At 47.7% G+C, this 17,879-nt stretch overlaps 1 protein-coding gene across 33 annotated transcripts in view; it reads left to right on the top strand.

Annotated features, from left to right (window-relative positions):
• Positions 1-16,108, top strand: part of ATXN7L1 (ataxin 7 like 1) — a 267,713-nt gene extending 251,605 nt beyond the window's left edge. For 9 of the 33 annotated variants that reach the window (XM_009453953.5, XM_009453942.5, XM_016945624.4 and 6 more), the window contains 3 exons: positions 186-307; positions 2,377-2,682; positions 5,640-6,979. In XM_009453953.5, the coding sequence (XP_009452228.3) occupies positions 186-307; positions 2,377-2,682; positions 5,640-6,741 (1,530 nt within the window). In that variant the 3' untranslated portion in view covers positions 6,742-6,979. Of the gene's footprint in view, positions 1-185; positions 308-2,376; positions 2,683-5,639; positions 6,980-7,660; positions 9,926-12,573 lie in introns of those variants that run through there. The other 24 variants (XM_009453940.5, XM_063815508.1, XM_063815511.1 and 21 more) reach the window with 11 other exon arrangements.
• Positions 16,109-17,879: the final 1,771 nt, after the last annotated feature.

Genomic DNA, 17,879 nt, shown 5'->3' with positions numbered 1-17,879 from the left:
AGGTTCTGCAGAAAATCCAGAGCTCAAACTACAGAACTGCAGAAGTATTTTTGGCTTCAGTACGGTTTGCTTCTTTGAGTAAAACTGTGCCCTTGTGTGTTTTTATGTAAATGTTATTTTTCTCTGTATAGTTTATATTAACTTATTAACCTGTAATCAAAATTAAAATTTTTTTTTCCTCACAGTTTTGCTCATTTGGGAGTCGCCTCATGGGACGAGGGTACTATGTGTTTGATAGAAGATGGGATCGTTTTCGATTCGCACTAAACTCCATGGTAGAAAAACACCTGAATTCACAGATGTGGAAGTAAGTGAGCAGCTTTTGTGCAATATAAGATCCAAGCTGCCCCACAGTTACCTGAAACTTAACTTTCTAAATAAATGTCAGTGGCTGACTTTTCATAGAACAAAATGATTCTGAAGTCAGGATGCTTGATTAATTCTTAAATACCAGCTCTTCTTAATGGTTTGCCTGAAGGTTTTGAGAAACACGAATGATGTGTTACATGCTTTGTCTTTTTTGGAGACCATTTTTGTGTTGGTAATCTCCTAAATGAGAAGAATGTTAGATAATATATTGTCTGTTTACCTAAGTTAAAGGGCCTTTTTATTGCTCCTAGAGAATCTAAGGATATTAAGAACATGCTTCTGGCTGAGTGCAGTGATTCACGCCTGTAATCCCAGCGCTTGGGAGGCCAAAGCAGGAGGATTGCTTGAGGCCAGGAGTTTGAGATCAGCCTGGGCAATATAGCAAGACCCCCATCTCTACAAAAAATAATTTTTAAAAATTAGATGGGTGTAGTGACACACACTTATGATCCTAGCTACTTGAAAGGCTTGGGGTGGGAGGATCGCTTCAGGCCAAGAGTTCAAGGTTACAGTGAGCTATGATTGTGCCACTGCACTCAGCCTGGGCAATGGAGCAAGACCCTCTCTCTTAAAAAAAAAAAAAAAAAAAAAAAAAAATATATATATATATATATATATATATATATGCTTCTGTTTGTGATGTTAATACTACAATATCAAAACTAAAGATTTCAGCCAGGCACGGTGGCTCACGCCTGTAATCCTGGCACTTTGGGAGGCTGAGGCGAGCGGATCAACTGAGATCAGGAGTCCAAGACCAGCCTGGCCAACATAGTGAAACCCCCGTCTCTACTAAAAATACAAAAATTAGCTGGGTGTGGTGGCGCACACCTGTAATCCCAGCTACTCAGGAGGCCAAGGCAGGAGAATCGCTTGAACCCGGAAGGCAGAGTTTGCAGTGAGCTGAGATCATACCACTGCACTCCACCCTGGGTGACAGAGGGAGACTCCGTCTCAAAAAAAAAAAACTAAAGATTTCATTATGGTTGTGGACCAATTGCTAATTTCTAGTTGTTTGCTGTCCTGTGAAAACATCTGTACACTTGCCAACAGGGCAGATCCTGAGCAAAGCTGTGAAGTTGGTTAAGTTTGTCTTTGGCCCTTCCCGCCTCCTTAGGACTCCCCACCCACCTCGACTTGTACTTCTCTACCCTAAACTCCAACTTAGGTTCCCTTTCTCTTAAGTTCCTTTACTATCCACTTCCCAGTGTACTTACATTTTAATAGGGGATTCATAAACAGGGAAGAAGCCTTGATCTGGAAGAATGCTATTGGTAAGAAATAATAGGCCACTTGATAATGTAAGGCCGGCCCACTGGGTATCCCCATCACCCACTCCTACAAAGGTGAGCTCTCAAGATATCATCATCCATTGGAGTCATGGATCACATAAATCTGGGCCTAGACAGTCCAGGAAAGACAACAGCTGAGGCCCCCCAGATGCCCACTGAGGTCCAGTAGAGGCAAGGAAGGGATTCCTAAGAAATGGGAGGGAACAGAAGTCAAAATTTGCCCCTCTTCCAGGATTCCTCCTCTCCCCCAGGCAGCTACGACACCTTAGGCCCCTTCTGGAAGCCTAAAGAGCTTCCAGACCTGAACTTCTAGAAGTGAGCCCCATTTGTGTCTGAATTGAGCTCTCCTGGCAGACTTAGTACTAAATGTTAACATTTACTATAAGGTAGGTAAGGGCCACAAGAGAAGCTTATCATTTCTTCCCATTTAAGTGACTGCCCAGTGTGTGTAAAGGGCACCCTTGATATTTACTTGTGTCCATTCCAAACAGCAACAAATTGGTGCTACACGTGGGGTGACTGTGCTCTCAGTTACTTGGTGATTGAGCCTCTGCTCTTGTTCCCCAAGACGGCAGCCAGCCCTGGTGATCCTCGCAGCTCTTTGCTCCCTGTGTTATGGAAGTGTCAATCCCAGACACGTGGAAGGAATGTGTTGATCTGTATTTCACTCCCTGGTGTCCTGTCAGCTCAAGCTCCATATTCCTTTCCTCCTCAGGCACAGAAACCCGAGCCACAGGGCATCAGGTCCCTCCCCCCTGTTCAGGACTTGCCTAACCAATCTGCTGTCACTGAGCAACATTGGGGCTGCCTGGGTGTCAACTCTGGAGAGCGTAGCACCCCGCTACCCTCTCAACCTCGCTGCCCAAACCCCAGGCCCCGGCGGGCCCGAACCTGGAGGGATGGCAGCCGATGGGGGCGTGGAAGACATTAGGAAGAAAAGGAACGGCCAAGACTCTTTTTTCTTTAACAAGCATTTAACTCTGCATCAGGAGCCGCCAACACAGTATTCTCTTTCAGCCAGGTCAGCATCTGGACCTCCATGCCACCTGGCAGGGGAGGTTGGGCACTGTCAGTAATTTATTTGCATCTGTGGGCTTTAGTGTGGGACTTCCCTGGGCCAGTGTGCAAAGCTTAAACCAGGGCACAGCCCAGCAAAGCTGAAATCCACTGCCATTTGGCACCTAAAAAAAACACATAAACTGTTTAGCTTTGGCAGGGAAGGGACTCCCGGGGACAGGGAGCTGCCACATGCCCCTCACCCTATTTCTCCCCTGCCCTATCTCCCCTCCTGCCCCTGCTATCCACTTGTGAGTAGTGAGGCAAGAAAAGGATAGAAAGTGTGCCTAAAAAGAGCACCCGTCCCAATCCTGAGTGTCAGCCAGGTAAGATTTAGGACTTCAACTCTGCTAGTTAGCAGAAGTTGAAGTGTGAATTTATACTATTTAATTGGAAAATTATAAATTGAGACATTAAAAATGGATCCCATTCAGGCCGGGTGCAGTGGCTCACGCCTGTAATCCCAGCACTTTGGGAGGCCGAGGCAGGCAGATCACGATGTTAGGAGATCGAGACCATCCTGGCTAACACGGTGAAACCCCGTCTCTACTAAAAACAAAAATTCATCCGGGCCTGGTGGCGGGTGACTGTAGTCCCAGCTACTCAGGAGGCTGAGGCAGCAGAATGGCGTGAACCCGGGAGGCGGAGCTTGCAGTGAGCCGAGATCACACCACTGCACTCCAGCCTGGGGAACAGAGCAAGACTCCGTCTAAAAAAAAAAAAAAATGGAAAAAATGGATCCCATTCAAAGTCATTGATTGGGATCCTCTCTAAATGAGCCATCTGGTATTTGTAAATAACTTTTTATTACAAGTAACTGCCAAACCTCTGCCCACATGTATTTCTATCTATACTTTAGTGTAAGCAAACTTGAGTCAAGGAAAGATGGAGTGGGTTGCCTATAGCACCACAGCAAGGCAACAAAAGCAGCAGGAAAGTTGGGAGGTTCCTCCCCCTCTAAGAAATGTTCCCTGCCCCTGTTAGGAAGGGGTTGTGCAGGGCCAGACAGTTCTAAGGATGTGTGTAGACATTTCCAGTCTGATCATATGGGAGTCCTTGCCCACCATGCATAGTCCCTGACAATATGGGTATGGTGCTGCTGAGAATCCACCTGCTCACCCATCCACCTACCCATTCATCCATCCATTCATTCACTCATTCATTCATTGCAACAAGTATTTATGGGGCACCTTGCTGAGTGCTTACAGGATCTCTTACCTTCTTTAGGCTTGAGAGAATGTAAATTCTCAATGCCATCATGGCCGTTGTGAGTTTGGCAACATTTTTCTCTTATATTTGATCCCTTTGGTCTGACGTTTTCAAGGACAAGGATTCCTCTGGATTCTACCCTAAAGATGGATGCCACAGGCTCCACCAAAGTGCAGGCCAAAAGCAGAATCTTCAGAGAGGAATGCTAGAAGAGACATTTATCTCTCAGCAGTGCCTCTTTCCAGAGTTCCCTGGCACCTGGTCCTGATGCTACAGCTGGGAGAGTGGCCTCCAAAGAAGAGAAAGGACGGTGTGAGGCCCTGTCTTGCACGTGTTCTAGCCCACTGGGGCAAGGCTCTGGGACTGCTCACCTTCATGTGCTGCTTTCAAAGAAGGAAAGCTAGTTCCTAATCGCTAGTGAGCCCCAGCTACAGTGAAAATGATTTCCCAGGGAAACCGGGAGAGGGAGCAAGGTGAGAAATGGGAAAGGACCAGCTTGAACACATTTACCTGGCTCCTGAGGGCCATGTGCTTTCCTGCAAAATCACGAACAAACATCCCTGTGGCTGTGTGCCTCCTCCCGGTCCCCAGAGTAGCAGCAGCAGCACCCCAGGCTGTAGGATGGAAGGAGGAGTCACTCCCAGCGCAAATCAGAAGATGGAGTTTGCAGGGAGGCCCCAAGGGTAAGCCACAGCCTAGTGCCGGCCTTGGCTCCAGGGAGTTTGCTCTGAGGTACCCCCCAAGCTCCAAGAAGACCAAAGAAGAAAACAGTGGGTTTCCCCTCCCCTCCTGTTTTTCTCCTCCTGTCCACATCCTACATTTATCTTCAGAACAAACTAGAAATCCCTGATCTCCTTCTCTGGACATATGAGGGTCCCCACACTCACCATTTCCTAACACAGGACAAGAAGACCTGCTAAAGGTCAGCAGCCACACCCCAGACAGCTCCTCTGAGCAAGAGCTAAGGTAGAATGGGCTGAATAGGAAAAAACAAAGCTAGTCCTGGGAGTGGGCAACTTGCCATCTCACCATTCCCAAACCCCTAACCCTCCACGGCCCAGCCACCAGGAGCCAGCAGCCGCGAGTCAATGTGGAAATGGCTCTCTGCAGAGGGAACCAGAGGCTGCAGACAGCAAAGGCGGGAGGATGCTGGCCTTGGAGAGGGCCGTTCCCCAACTGCCTCCAGCCCAGAGCAGGGTGGGGAAAGCCCCGAGAGTCCCTGGGCAGAAGCTGGAGTGGGTAGAGAGGGGAAGCTCCGGCCCCTGTGTCCAGGTAGCAAAGCCCTGTCCTCACATTTCTTACTTGCAACCAGGACCTACATGTGAAATGATCACTTCTCATTAAAAACCACCTTCATCGCTGCCAAAAAAAGAGAGTTGGGGGGTGGGGGCAGTGGTTGAGAGAGGAGAATACTGGAAATAACATTGACCTTTTATTCATGAACCAAAATCAGGCCTTCTCCAGCAGCCAAGCCTGGAGAAAAGGATCTGAAAGACTGTGCGTGATGAAAATTAGGTTGCTGGATGTTGCAATGGGGGGTGCCATAAGGAGGGGCCATGCTTCAGATTCTCCCATCCTTCAAGGCTCCATTCTCCATAGTCTGGTTCTGCCGGGGTGTCCTCTGTAGCCCTGATGCTCAAACGTCATCGAGCCTCCTGAGCAATGCCAACCCGATGTCTCACTGATTCTCTTTCACTCTTCTCTCATGTTTAGGAAGATCCCTCCTGCGGCAGATAGCCCCCTGCCCTCGCCAGCAGCCCACATCACCACCCCCGTTCCAGCATCCGTTTTGCAGCCTTTCAGCAACCCCAGTGCTGTGTATCTTCCTTCAGCTCCCATCAGCTCGAGGCTCACCTCTTCTTACATAATGACATCAGCCATGCTCTCAAACGCAGCTTTCGTGACATCGCCGGACCCGAGCGCCCTCATGTCCCACACCACAGCTTTCCCTCATGTGGCCGCAACCCTCAGCATCATGGACTCAACCTTCAAGGCCCCATCCGCCGTGTCCCCGATACCAGCCGTCATCCCTTCCCCATCCCACAAGCCATCCAAAACCAAAACCAGCAAATCCTCAAAAGTCAAAGACCTGTCCACCCGTAGCGACGAGTCTCCAAGTAACAAAAAAAGGAAGCCACAGTCTTCGCCTTCCTCCTCCTCCTCCTCCTCCTCTTCCTTGCAGGCATCCCTCTCGTCTCCACTGTCAGGGCCTCACAAAAAGAACTGTGTTTTGAATGCCAGTTCTGCTTTGAACTCCTATCAGGCGGCCCCTCCCTATAACAGCCTGTCTGTGCACAACTCAAACAATGGGGTGAGCCCACTCAGTGCCAAACTGGAGCCCTCAGGACGGACCTCGCTGCCCGGTGGCCCCGCGGACATAGTGAGACAGGTGGGCGCGGTGGGAGGCAGCAGTGACTCCTGTCCCCTCTCTGTGCCCTCCCTTGCGCTCCACGCAGGGGACCTCTCTCTGGCCTCACACAATGCTGTGTCTTCTCTGCCCCTCTCTTTTGACAAATCAGAAGGAAAAAAGCGTAAGAACTCGAGTTCTAGTAGCAAAGCCTGTAAAATCACTAAAATGCCTGGTATGAATAGCGTTCACAAAAAGAACCCGCCCAGCCTTCTCGCACCGGTGCCCGATCCCGTTAACAGCACCTCCTCTCGGCAGGTAAGGGACCTCCTGGCACCGCCTTCACCGGCTCTGGGGGGCAGGGGGAGCTGGGCAGCGCCCCTGCTTAGCCGGGCGGCTCCGACAGGTAACACAAGCTTGATTCCTTTTCTCGTTTTCCCCGAAGGCAGTTTTCACCCTCCGCTTTGAGAGCACTTTACTGAACAAGTACTTGATACCACGCTCACTATGTGCTAGACACTGTTCTCGGCACTTTACGGTTATTACCTCACTGAGTCCTCATGACACCCCAGTGCAGTGGGTGCAGTTATCACTTTACAGATGAGTAAACTGAGGCACAGAGAGATTCTGAGTTCCCCACTCCACATCGGTCAGTTTTATCTTTTGAGGTTCTGAGAACATTGTCATTAAAGAGTTCTGTTGCTAAGAGGTTTGATCTGATCTGTTGGAACCCCCTTAGGAAGAGCTTGAGGCCCAGGCAGGTTAAATGCTGACCCAGGGTCCCACCTGGGAGTGGGAGCGCCTGTGCCCGGCTCCCAGGTGACTGTCCTTCCCACTTTCGTAGGCTGCCTCGACCCCCACCTCCTCCTAATAGAATTCTTTCCTTCCTAAAGAAAAACTGCAACTGTCACCAGCTGGCAAAGAAGTGTTCAATGCCATGGTGCAGATAGGAGTGTGTATGGTGAGGAAGCTGAGAGAGTGTGGCGCAGTCTGGGAAGGAATCATGTTTCTTTCCCTTGAGCTCTGTTCTCATCCCTGAGTCTAGTCCTTCTCCTCCGGCTGGGGGGCTACTTAGGAAAGCCCACCACCACCCCCGCCCCGGCCTCGGGGGCCAGTTGGGCATATAGATGAGGGAGCAGACGTGGGGAAGGGCCTGGCCTCGGATTCTCTGGGGAGCCAGGTCTGACGAGAGGGCCGGCCAACCTGCCCAGGAGCCTAGACCCATCAGGGCAGTGTGTCCAGAGACCGTTACACAGAATCAAGGGAACCAAACCCCAAGCCCAGCCCCATCTAGGGTTGAGGACTTTGGAGCAATGGGAGGCAGTTGTTAAAAGATGTTTTAATGTTTTATGTCACCACTTATGAGACTTGTTATAACTTCATGAAGAGCACAGCCTGAGGGGGATTCACAAATCACAAACACATGAGAAACAGCAAGTTTGGAACCCAAGGGCCAGACAAGCTGCAAACCGAGGCCAAGCTGAGAGGAGCGGGAGACACAGGTCCTCTCGCTCGAGCTGAGGGCACTGTTCTGACTCCCCACAGCCAGGGGTGTGAGGGAGGGGGGCTGGCACCCACAGGGCTCTCCCTGGAGGCTAAACTGCTGGTGGGTGCCACCGCCAGGGCCCAGGATGGAGGGCAGAGCCAAGGCCTCTCAAGTTTGAACATGTACACGAATCCCCCGGGGGGCTTGTGAACATGCAGATTCTCAATCAGCAGGCCTGGGCAGGGGCCTGGGAGTCTGCATTTCTAACAGCCTCCCAGGCCACGCCTTGAACAGCAAGGCCGTGGTATCTCACTCATTTTAGATACAGTCCCAGCAGCTAACACGTAGATGATGGGCTCTGTTCCAAGCACTTCAGGTGTATTAACTCATTTTATAATTACTTGCTGTTACTCTCCTTTTACAGATGGGTGAACCAAGGCACAGGAGGGTTAAGCAAGGCACCCAAAATCACACAGCGAAGCAGTAGTTAGGCTAGGATTTAAACCCAGGCATTTTGGCTCTGGAGTCTGGCCTCTTAGCCTCCATGCCATTAACAGAGTCCCCTCTGTGTTGAGTAGATGTGGCTCTGTTGATACTTTGGTCTGCAGGACTGTAGGAAATGCTTAGTAAATGCTGAGTCAGCCAGAAGCGGTGGTGAAAGGAGCAGCCAAGTGCTCATCAGGAGGGAATTCAAAAAAACGGATGCATTTAACGGCTGCCTTGGATCTGGTCAGCATTGGTTCTCTAACGCAGGTGATACCTCGGTGCTTGTCAGCAGGGCATTAAGAAAAGGCTTTATCACTGGTGATTTCCAAGTATTCAGTAAAGGCAAAGGCCCTTGGGATCTGTGTTACTTCTGCTAGGAGATCGGGGTGGGGGCAACGCATGAGATTGAGAAATGCAAGATAAACTTTTGCTTTGAGAACAATTTAGGGATCCATTTAATTGTATCTGGTTGGTATAAGGCCGGAAGTTGCCACAGGGCTATTAAACTGAATAAAAATCAAGACTGTGAATGTAGCCAGGTGTGGTGGCTCACACCTGTAATCCCAGCATTTTGGGAGGCCGAGATGGGTGGATTATCTGAGGTCAGGAGTTGGAGACCAGCCTGGCCAACATGGCAAAACCCTGTCTCTATTAAAAATACAAAAATTAGCCGGGTGGGGTGGCACGTGCCTGTAATCCCAGCTACTCGGGAGGCTGAGGCAGGAGAATCACTTGAACCCCAGAGGCAGAGGTTGCAATGAGCCAAGATCGTGCCACTGCACTCCGGCCTGGTCGACAGAGTGAGACTGTGTCTCAAAAATAAATAAATAAAATAATGTAAGGCAAACGTCTTTACATAAAGGCAAGTTAATGGAGAAGAGGAGTGGTTTATAGGATGAAAGTTCAAGCTGCCTTTGCAGACTAGACAGGGACTGGTTAGTGCCTGGCATCAGCTTCCCCAAGGACCGGGCCCATTGTGTGAAGGACAGTCCCAGAGGAAGGGGAAGGGCACAGTGGCCACACCCGCATGCATAGCGTTCCTGTCCTCCCTCCACATGAAGGAGAAGCCCAGCACCATCGTGCTATTTTCCTAAAGAACAGTTGCGTGTGCGTTACATCTCCTAGCCGGGAAAACTGACCCAGCAAAAGATCCAGGTGTTTTATCTGCAGCCAGGCTGAGGGAGTCTGGGCTGGAAACAAAATGGGTTTGGGACGGAGGGTCAGAGGTATATGAGCTGTGTGACCATTTGGCCACAGGTAGAAAAGCCCAGCCTCTGCTGAGTGAAGCTCCCAAGAGGAGCCAGGCATCTCCACCAGATGCCTTTGTCCTCATCCTTCCCTATTCGGTCCCGGCCAGCTAGGGAGCAGTATGAGGAGTCCCCACAATTCCACTTTTCCTCTGGGAAGGAGAGGGCATCCCTCAAGGCACCCTCTGCAACATTTTCATTTTCTCTGCCACTTAAGATGGAAACACCGGTTCCGAGCCAATCTGAGGGAATGAAGGAGGCATTGTGCAGCCCTTCTTTCCCCTAGAACATGTGGCATCGGCAGGCCCTTCCCAGGCTGGCTCGTGTGTCTGAGTGGGGCTTCAATGGTGTCTTTCAGGTTGGGAAAAATAGCAGCCTAGCTTTGTCACAATCCAGTCCTTCAAGTATATCCAGCCCAGGACACAGCCGACAGGTAAGTTACTGAGGGTGGGGGTGGGGCAAAAATTCATATGGTCATCAGCAGAGTGGAAAGAGTTTGGACATTGGGGTGAGACCCTGATTCAAACCTCATCTCCAGTTAAGAGCATGGCTACCTGGCTTCCAAACCTAGGCCTTCTAGTTAGCTGTGTGCCCTTGGGCAAGTTACTTAACTTCTCTGTGCTTCCATTTCCTCTGTCTATAAAGTGGGGATCATACTGGCCCCTACCTTCTATGGCTTTTGTGAGGATTAGCCTATTCATGTAAAGCCACTAGAAAATGCCTGGCACACAGTAAACCCACAAGTGTTAGCTATTATTACCAGCTGTATGAGCGTACGCACATTACCTCTCTGAGTCTCAGTTTTTTTCATTCGTTAAAAGGCAAAATTGATGCTTCCCTCCTAAGGCTATTGTGAAAATTAAAGAAGATGATTTGATTAAAGGGACTTGCGGCCGGGCATGGTGGCTCATGCCTGTAGTCGCAACACTTTGGGAGGCTGAGGCAGGTAGATCACAAGGTCAGGAGTTCGAGACCAGCCTGGCCAATATAGTGAAACACCATCTCCACTAAAAAATACAAAAATTAACCGGGCGTGGTGGTGCGTGCCTGTAGTCCCAGCTACTCGGGAGGCTGAGGCAGGAGAATTGCTTGAACCAGGGAGGTGGAGGTTGCAGTGAGCTGAGATTGCACCACTGCACTCCAGCCTGGGTGACAGAGTGAGACTGTGTCTCAAGAAAAAAATTGTAAAAAAGGGACTTGCCAGCCAGGCATGATGCCTCACCTATAATCCCAGCACTTTGGGAGGCCGAGGCAGGAGGATGGTTTGAGCCCAGTAGTTTGAGACCAGCCTAAGGAACATGGTGAGACCCTATCTCTACAAAAATTTTAAATAGCCAGGCATGGCAGCAGATGCCTGTAGTCCCAGCTATTCAGGCAGCTGAGGCAGGAGAATCACTGAAGTCTGGGAGGTTGAGGCTGCAGTGAGCTGTGATTGCACCTTGCACTCCAGCCTGGGCAACAGAGCGAGATCCTATCTCAAAAAAAAATTTTTTTAGGCCAGGCATGGTGGCTTATGCCTGTAATCCCAGCACTTTGGGAGGCCAAGGCAGGCAGATCACGAGGTCAGGAGTTTGAGACTAGCCTTGCCCACATGGTGAAACCCCGTCTCTACTAAAAATGCAAAATTAGCTGGGCATGGTGGTGCGCACCTGTAATCCCAGCTACTCAGGAGGCTGAGGCAGGAGAATCACTTGAACCCGGGAGGTGGAGGTTGCAGTGAGCCAAGATCACACCATTGCACTCCAGCCTGGGCAATAGAGTGAGACTTTGTCTCAAAAAAAAAAGAGGAGGGGGAGGCCTTGCCCATGGTGTCTGTCCATCAGCACTCTCTCAAAAGCCTCTGATGAGCTGCAGCCACCATTCAGGATGCAGTTTCATGGCAGCAGTATTCAGGGTAGACTTAGTAGTTTTTATAAACTTGATGTATAAGAGTAGTCGGTGTGTACACCTGTGATAAATGATTTTCTCAATGGAGTGTATGCATATGTGTCTAGGGAGGACCAGGAAGGATTAGGGGGTGGGGTTTTGCCCCTTACACATGATTGGAAAATGTGTGGGTGTGCATGTGGGTGTGCGTGTATATATAACCATGTTGTTATGTTGCCTTAGAGGTACTGCATGTTTTGTAGACACCAAATAACAAAATAGCAACGTGTGTGTATTTTGCCCTTTGGGATTTTCCCACAAATCTTGGGTAGAGTTTGGGTAAAGATTATGGGGAAATGGTTTTTGTATCCCCAGGCCAGGGAGAGTCTCCTCACCATTTTGAGTCCTTTTTGTGCCAGAACACTTGCAGCCCGTCATGTGTGCTGGGGTGGGAAGGCACATTTGTACTCAGGCCGTCAGCCTCTGTTGATGGGGCCTCTTGTCGAGGTTGTCATGTGTACCTACAGACTACACTTCACCCTCACCAAACACAGCCTGCATGTGCCCATAGCTCCGGGTACACCTGCTGGGAACCCAAAATGCCAGCAATCAGCCCTGACAAACACAAATGGCCACCACTTGTGTAGCACTCTCTGCCTGCAGAGAGAGGGCTACGTGCTGTGTCCTTTACACACACTACACACATTTAAACCTTTTCACAACCCTGTGAGGGACAAGATGATTACAGATGAAGATGGCTACACTAAGAAGCCAAGTAACTTGAACCCAAAATCTCTCTCTCCAGAGCCTCTGAGTTTAACCCAACACTAGAATCCTTCCTGAGATAATTTGCAGTGTCATCTATAGGTTAGGTAGGAAAAGATGAACTAATGGAGAACAAAAATGAAGGCATCAATTATTCTGTCCACTCTCCCAAAGAGGACTCCCAGGAATGTCCGCGGCATTTGTCCTTGTGTTTTCCTCCACAGTGAGGACCTCTGTGACTGCCTTACATGCATGGATCCATCACCTCATTTGCTATTGGGTCCTTTAGATCCATCATCTCTTTTGCTATTCCAGCTGCCCTTTGCTGGATATGGGAGGTGGGATATTGTCCTTTCTATTATAGATGGGAAAACTAAGTCTCCATCCTTGAATTCTCATGGGTAATCTCAACTGTATGGTTTTGAAACAAGTTTTTCTTTTCTTTCCTAGAAGAACACAAACAGAACGGGCAGGATAAGGACTCTTCCATAACAAGACTATGAAGCCACTTCCACATCAATTCCAGGCCACCTAATCCCATCCGAGGAGGCCATGGGGAGGAGGAGGGAGGGGAGTGGGCTGGGGGGAGAGTCTGTTTTCTGTGCACTCCCTGTGACTCTGGCCTTTCTTCTTCTTTTTTTAATTGACCAATTTTTAGTTAAAAAGGCAAAAGAAGGTGAATTTGAGATTTACAGAAAACAGTTCCAGTGTTTGGTTTCCGCTGTCTTTCCTTTCATTTGCCATGTTTTTACATTCTTCCAAATTTGGGGTCACTCCCCTCGCTCCTGATGCTGCTACTGTACCATCCTTTTGCTCCAGCCATGAGAGCAGACATTGCAGAATGTTGGTTCCAGGTTGGCATGCTCTGAAGCTCTTGAACTTTAGCACAGGCAGAGCCCTTTTTCTTCCTGTCATCTCCACCCGATTCCTTCCATCCCTACGTCTACCACTCTCTGGGTCCTCACTGGTCTTCAAAGGACCTGGCTCTCATAGGATCCCCTCAGGACTGTGTGCAGGGAGAGGGGGCTTTGCTGGGGAGGAGCTGGGAGTGGAGAGTTGGAGGGTGGGTGGGGTTCCCTCATCCAGTTTCCACAGCCCACCATGGCTGGAGCCAAATGCTAGAAGCGAGATTGAGAACAGTGGCCATTTAGTGATGTGGTTTACCTAATACCACTGTCCAGCTGTGCAGCTCAGAAAGGATAAACCAGTCAGGGACAGGGGCCAGAACAGGTTTGGGAAGGTGGCAGCAAGCAGAGCATGGTGGGTAGGAGATGATCCCTAAAAAAACTGGAGACTGTGGTGGTCTGAGCTGGTCAGGAATCTGCAGAATCCCTTCCAGGAATCAGTGTGCCAGTGCCCACAGCAGGGTGAGCTAGGAGGGAGAAATCCCAGGAAAAAGGTCGTGAGAACCCAGAAAGCCACTCCGTGAGGAGGCACGGTGACCACAGCTGCTAAAGGTTCTTAGGCTGCCTTCCTGGGCTAGGAAGAGCCCCCCAGGGAGAGCTTCCACAAAAGGGTATGTGTCAAACCTTTTGTCAGAATAAATAATAGCATTTCCCACCCACCCCCATGCCCTGGGCCACAGGGACCTGGTGGGATCAGCACACCCATGGATCAGCTTTTGCTGTCTTAGAGACAGCCATCCCCATGAAGGAATGGTAAGGACAGCCACTGCTCAGTGAAGAACAGCCATTTGGAAGAGCCACGCTGGAGCCCTGCAGCCATAGAACTATTCACACTGGAGTTCTAAAAGAAACAGCAATACCATAAGCTCTAGTAGGGAATCATAATCAGGAAAGGAATTCACAACATAAAATAGGTGTTCTGTGCTATTAATCATGTAACTTTGCATATGATGTATAGCAAAGATACTGGGAGGTTTTGTTTCATCCTTAAATCAGAAATGAATGCTAGTTTAATAGCTGGGCAGAACCCTCATCCCCACCCCAAAGTTTTCCTTTTCTTTCCCGTTCCCCCAACCCAAAGAACAGACTACTGTTAAGTTTCACCACACAATTGGAATTGCAAAGACGGGAGGCAAATGGAGTGATTTTCATCAATGGAATTGCACTGACAGTGAGTGTTTCTTATAGGATTACTAAATTTTTTAATATAAAATGATTTGTTTAAAAATCAGGAGTTGATATTAAGTACCAGGACATTAGTTCGGATGATTTCATTTTTATTTCTACAGTGTTAAAAGTGCACTTATATGCTGGTTTATTTACGTCTTGGGAAAAGAGACTGCAAATTGAAGGGATGATTGTTACTTTTTCTTTTTTTAAAAAAAAAGGTTAAGGAGATTTTAAGACTTATAAATGTTTAAGAAATTATAAACAAGGTTAGACCCTTTGAAAAAAAGTTTAGAAGATATTCTTAAAGTAAATTTTTATAGTGTTAATTTTGTAATAATTTATGTTTTACTATATTACAGAGCTAACTGACCAGAATAGTTTCAGAAACAATATGAAACTTAGGAAAGTTTAAGCAATGTTTATATTTTTAAAATGTTCTTTGAATTATGTTTTTATTGTACATTTCTTCAGACTGAAAAGTATGTACATATCTTTGTTATTTTTGCACAATTTTGTCTTGTTCGGTTTCAGAGGTCTGTTGTTTTTTATAATTTATTTTGAGTTGTAAACCTTGCAGGAGTAAAAACAAAAAACAAAATCTCCGCAACAAAATAACCCTCTGATTTACAAACTCTTATAGTCAAAGAGGGAAAACAAAGGTTGAGAGATTAAGTGGCTGCTTCTGAGAAATAATGTCTCAAGGACTAAAGGAGCAATTCAATAGGTTTAGACATTGTAGCTCTCTACATCTTGAATTGGAAGCTGGAATAAAGAGCCCCCACCCCACCCCCCCACCCTCATGGAATGCTGCTTACTTTGTCAAAAGACTGGCTATGACCAAGGTGAGGATATTTCTGGAAAACTGGGCAAAAAGGGAAAGCCCACGGTATTCTTCCTTGGCAGTCAACCACAGGTTTACTTTACAATGATGTATTAAAAACTTGCAGCTTGAAAAATGGAATGCAAATAAAAGGTTCTCTTTGGGTTTGTCTTAATGGAGTTAAACTGGAGCAGCCTATAAAACATTTTTAGGGTGATGTCCTCTGGGTCCTTCTGTTCTGCACACCCACTCAGTCTTCTCTCCCAGTCCCTTGACTGCACACACCCCTCTTTGCCTGAAGATCTCCTGACTTGTCGCCAGCCATAGAGGCTCGAAAGCTCTGGTTGTGAAGCATAACGCAATGCATAGACCTGTCAGCCATAAAAAAAAAAAAAAAAGAAAAGAAAAAAAAAAAGCGACTTGGATAACTTGTATGCCTTCTTTTGTATCAATGTACCAATTGTAAATAATGCTGATCAACCTTTGTAGAGAATAGTTTATACAGCATATTCTATTATTGCTGATTCTCAGTGAACTCTTGTTTTAAAAAACGAAAAAAAGAAATTTTCTATTTACACCTTATATTTTGTTATGCTGTCGGCCCATGGCACTTTAACAAAACTCTGTGGGTTTTACGTAGCTGGTCAGTCATGGGGTATATTAAATAACTGTTGTTGCACAGACAAGAATTTGCACCTGCTCATTTGTCCTTTCCTACTACCAATTTTAGAACCTTTTCCAGAAAAATTTTGAAGAAAGCATGTCCAATCATTCTAAACAAATGCCACACTTGTGGAGTGGGTTTCTTTTCTACAATCCATATTTTGTAACACTAAGTATTTTCCTTCTTCGTCCCGCACCTCTATGTATTAGCACTACCAGATAGAGTTCATTCCATGCCTGTGATATTGTAAGCAGAATAAATGTCTAAAGTAGGTGTAAATAGTAAATTCTATGGCTTACAGTTTTAAAAGGAAAGAACAAACATGTATCTATTGATACTGCCATGGTTCCTCACCAGGCCTGGAAATATTCTCCAGTAAGCGATTGTATTTTTTTTTTTTTTTTTGCTTTTTTTTTTTTTTGTAACATGGCTTTGTAAATAAAATAATTTATATGTTTGTAAAACAAAGTCTTCGGGTTTTCATAAAATTTAAATTTTTGGTATTTCTTTTTTTTTTTTTTTTTTTTTTTTTGCCGGGGGTGAAGGTATTCTCACCAAAAGAGCCTTTCTGCTAGACCTGCGTTTGAGGCAGGAGACGACTGTGAGGAGAAGAGAAGACAGTGGATTCATTGAGCGAGTACTTAGAGAGCACCCTCTCTGTGCCTGCCCCTGAGCCAGGCGCTCTGTGCGCAGGGATGAGAAACACGATCCAAGCTGCTTTCTGGAAGCAACCCAGTGAGAAGGAAAGCAAATAAATACACACATGATCAGATGTGTAATTACGGATTGTGGCAAATGCTATGGTGGAAAGAACTGAATTCTGTGAGAGAAAGTAACAGGAGAGACATTTACGATGGAGAGGAGGCAGCTCTCAGGAAGTTCTCTCTGAAGAAGTGATCTGAAGGCAGAGATCACTTCTTGGAGCCTAAAGAGCGTCCATTGTGGACAGACCAGGGGCAGAGAGATGGACAGAGGGCAGGGACGAGGCCACAGAAGGCCTTTAGGGAGTTTGAATTTTGTGTCCAATTCAGTGGGAATCCTTGGAAGGGCTTTAAGGAGGGCCACGGTACTGTGATCTGTTAAAAGGGCACTCTAGCCACTGTGTGGTGAATCAGTGGGAAGCTATTGCAAGAGACAAAGTGAAGAACATCAGTGTGATCGAAAGATGATGACAGTAGCTATAAAGAAAAGTGTGTGCCAGCCTGGGCAATACAGGGAGACCCTGTCCCTAAAAAAAAATAGCCGGGCATGGTGGTGCGCAGCTGTGATCCCAGCTATTTGGTGGGCTCAGGCGGGAGGATCGCTTGAGCTTGGGAGGTAGGTCAAGGTGTTACCAGTGGAAGGTATCCAAGTTACTGGTGGCAAACCCATACGGATCTGCAGCAACCTCAGTTCTTGCCTCCTCAGAAAAATTCAACTGGGGCATAAGGCAGAAGAAGAGATCGAGGCAAGTTTAAGAGCAGGAGTGAAAGTTTATTAAAAAGCTCTAGAGGCTGGATGGGCTCAGTGACTCACACCTGTAATCTCAACATTTCAGGAGGCCGAGGCAGGTGGATCACCTGAGGTTAGGAGCTTGGGACCAGCCTGGCCAACATGGTAAAACATCATCTCTACTAAAAATACAAAAAATGAGCTGGGCATGGTGGTACACGCTTGTAATCCCAGCTACGTGGGAGGCTGGGGCAGGAGAAGCACTTGAACTCGGGAGGCGGAGGTTGCACCACTACACTCCAGCCTGGGTGAAGGAGTGAGAGACTGTTCCAAAAAAAAAAAAAAAAAAATTAGCCAGGCATGGTTGCACGTGCCTGTAATCCCAGCTAGGAGTCAGGAGGCTGAGGCACGAGAATCGCTTGAACCTGGGAAGCGGAGGTTGCAATGAGTTGAGATCATATCACTGCACACCAGCCTGGGCAACAGAGCGAGACTCCATCTCAAAAAAAGAAAAGCTTTAGAGCAGTAAGGAAAGGAAAGAAGGAAAGTGCAATTGGAAGTGGACCAAGCAGGCGACTTGAAAAACCAAGCGTGCAGCTTGATCTCTTGACTTGGGGGTTTTATCCATTGGCCTACTTCCAGGATCTTGCATTACTTCTCCCCACTGCTGAGATCTTACTGGGAAGCGGCTGATAGTTTCAGGTGTTTTCTATTAGGAGACTGCCTTTCCCTGGCACCGGCTGTGACCAATTATTACTTTAGCGAA

This window comes from Pan troglodytes, chromosome 6 (assembly GCF_028858775.2).
Source record: "Pan troglodytes isolate AG18354 chromosome 6, NHGRI_mPanTro3-v2.0_pri, whole genome shotgun sequence".
NCBI classification, from domain to species: domain Eukaryota; kingdom Metazoa; phylum Chordata; class Mammalia; order Primates; family Hominidae; genus Pan; species Pan troglodytes.
The sequence above is the reverse complement of the archived record's forward strand: the minus strand, read 5'-3'. Positions and strand labels throughout refer to the sequence as shown.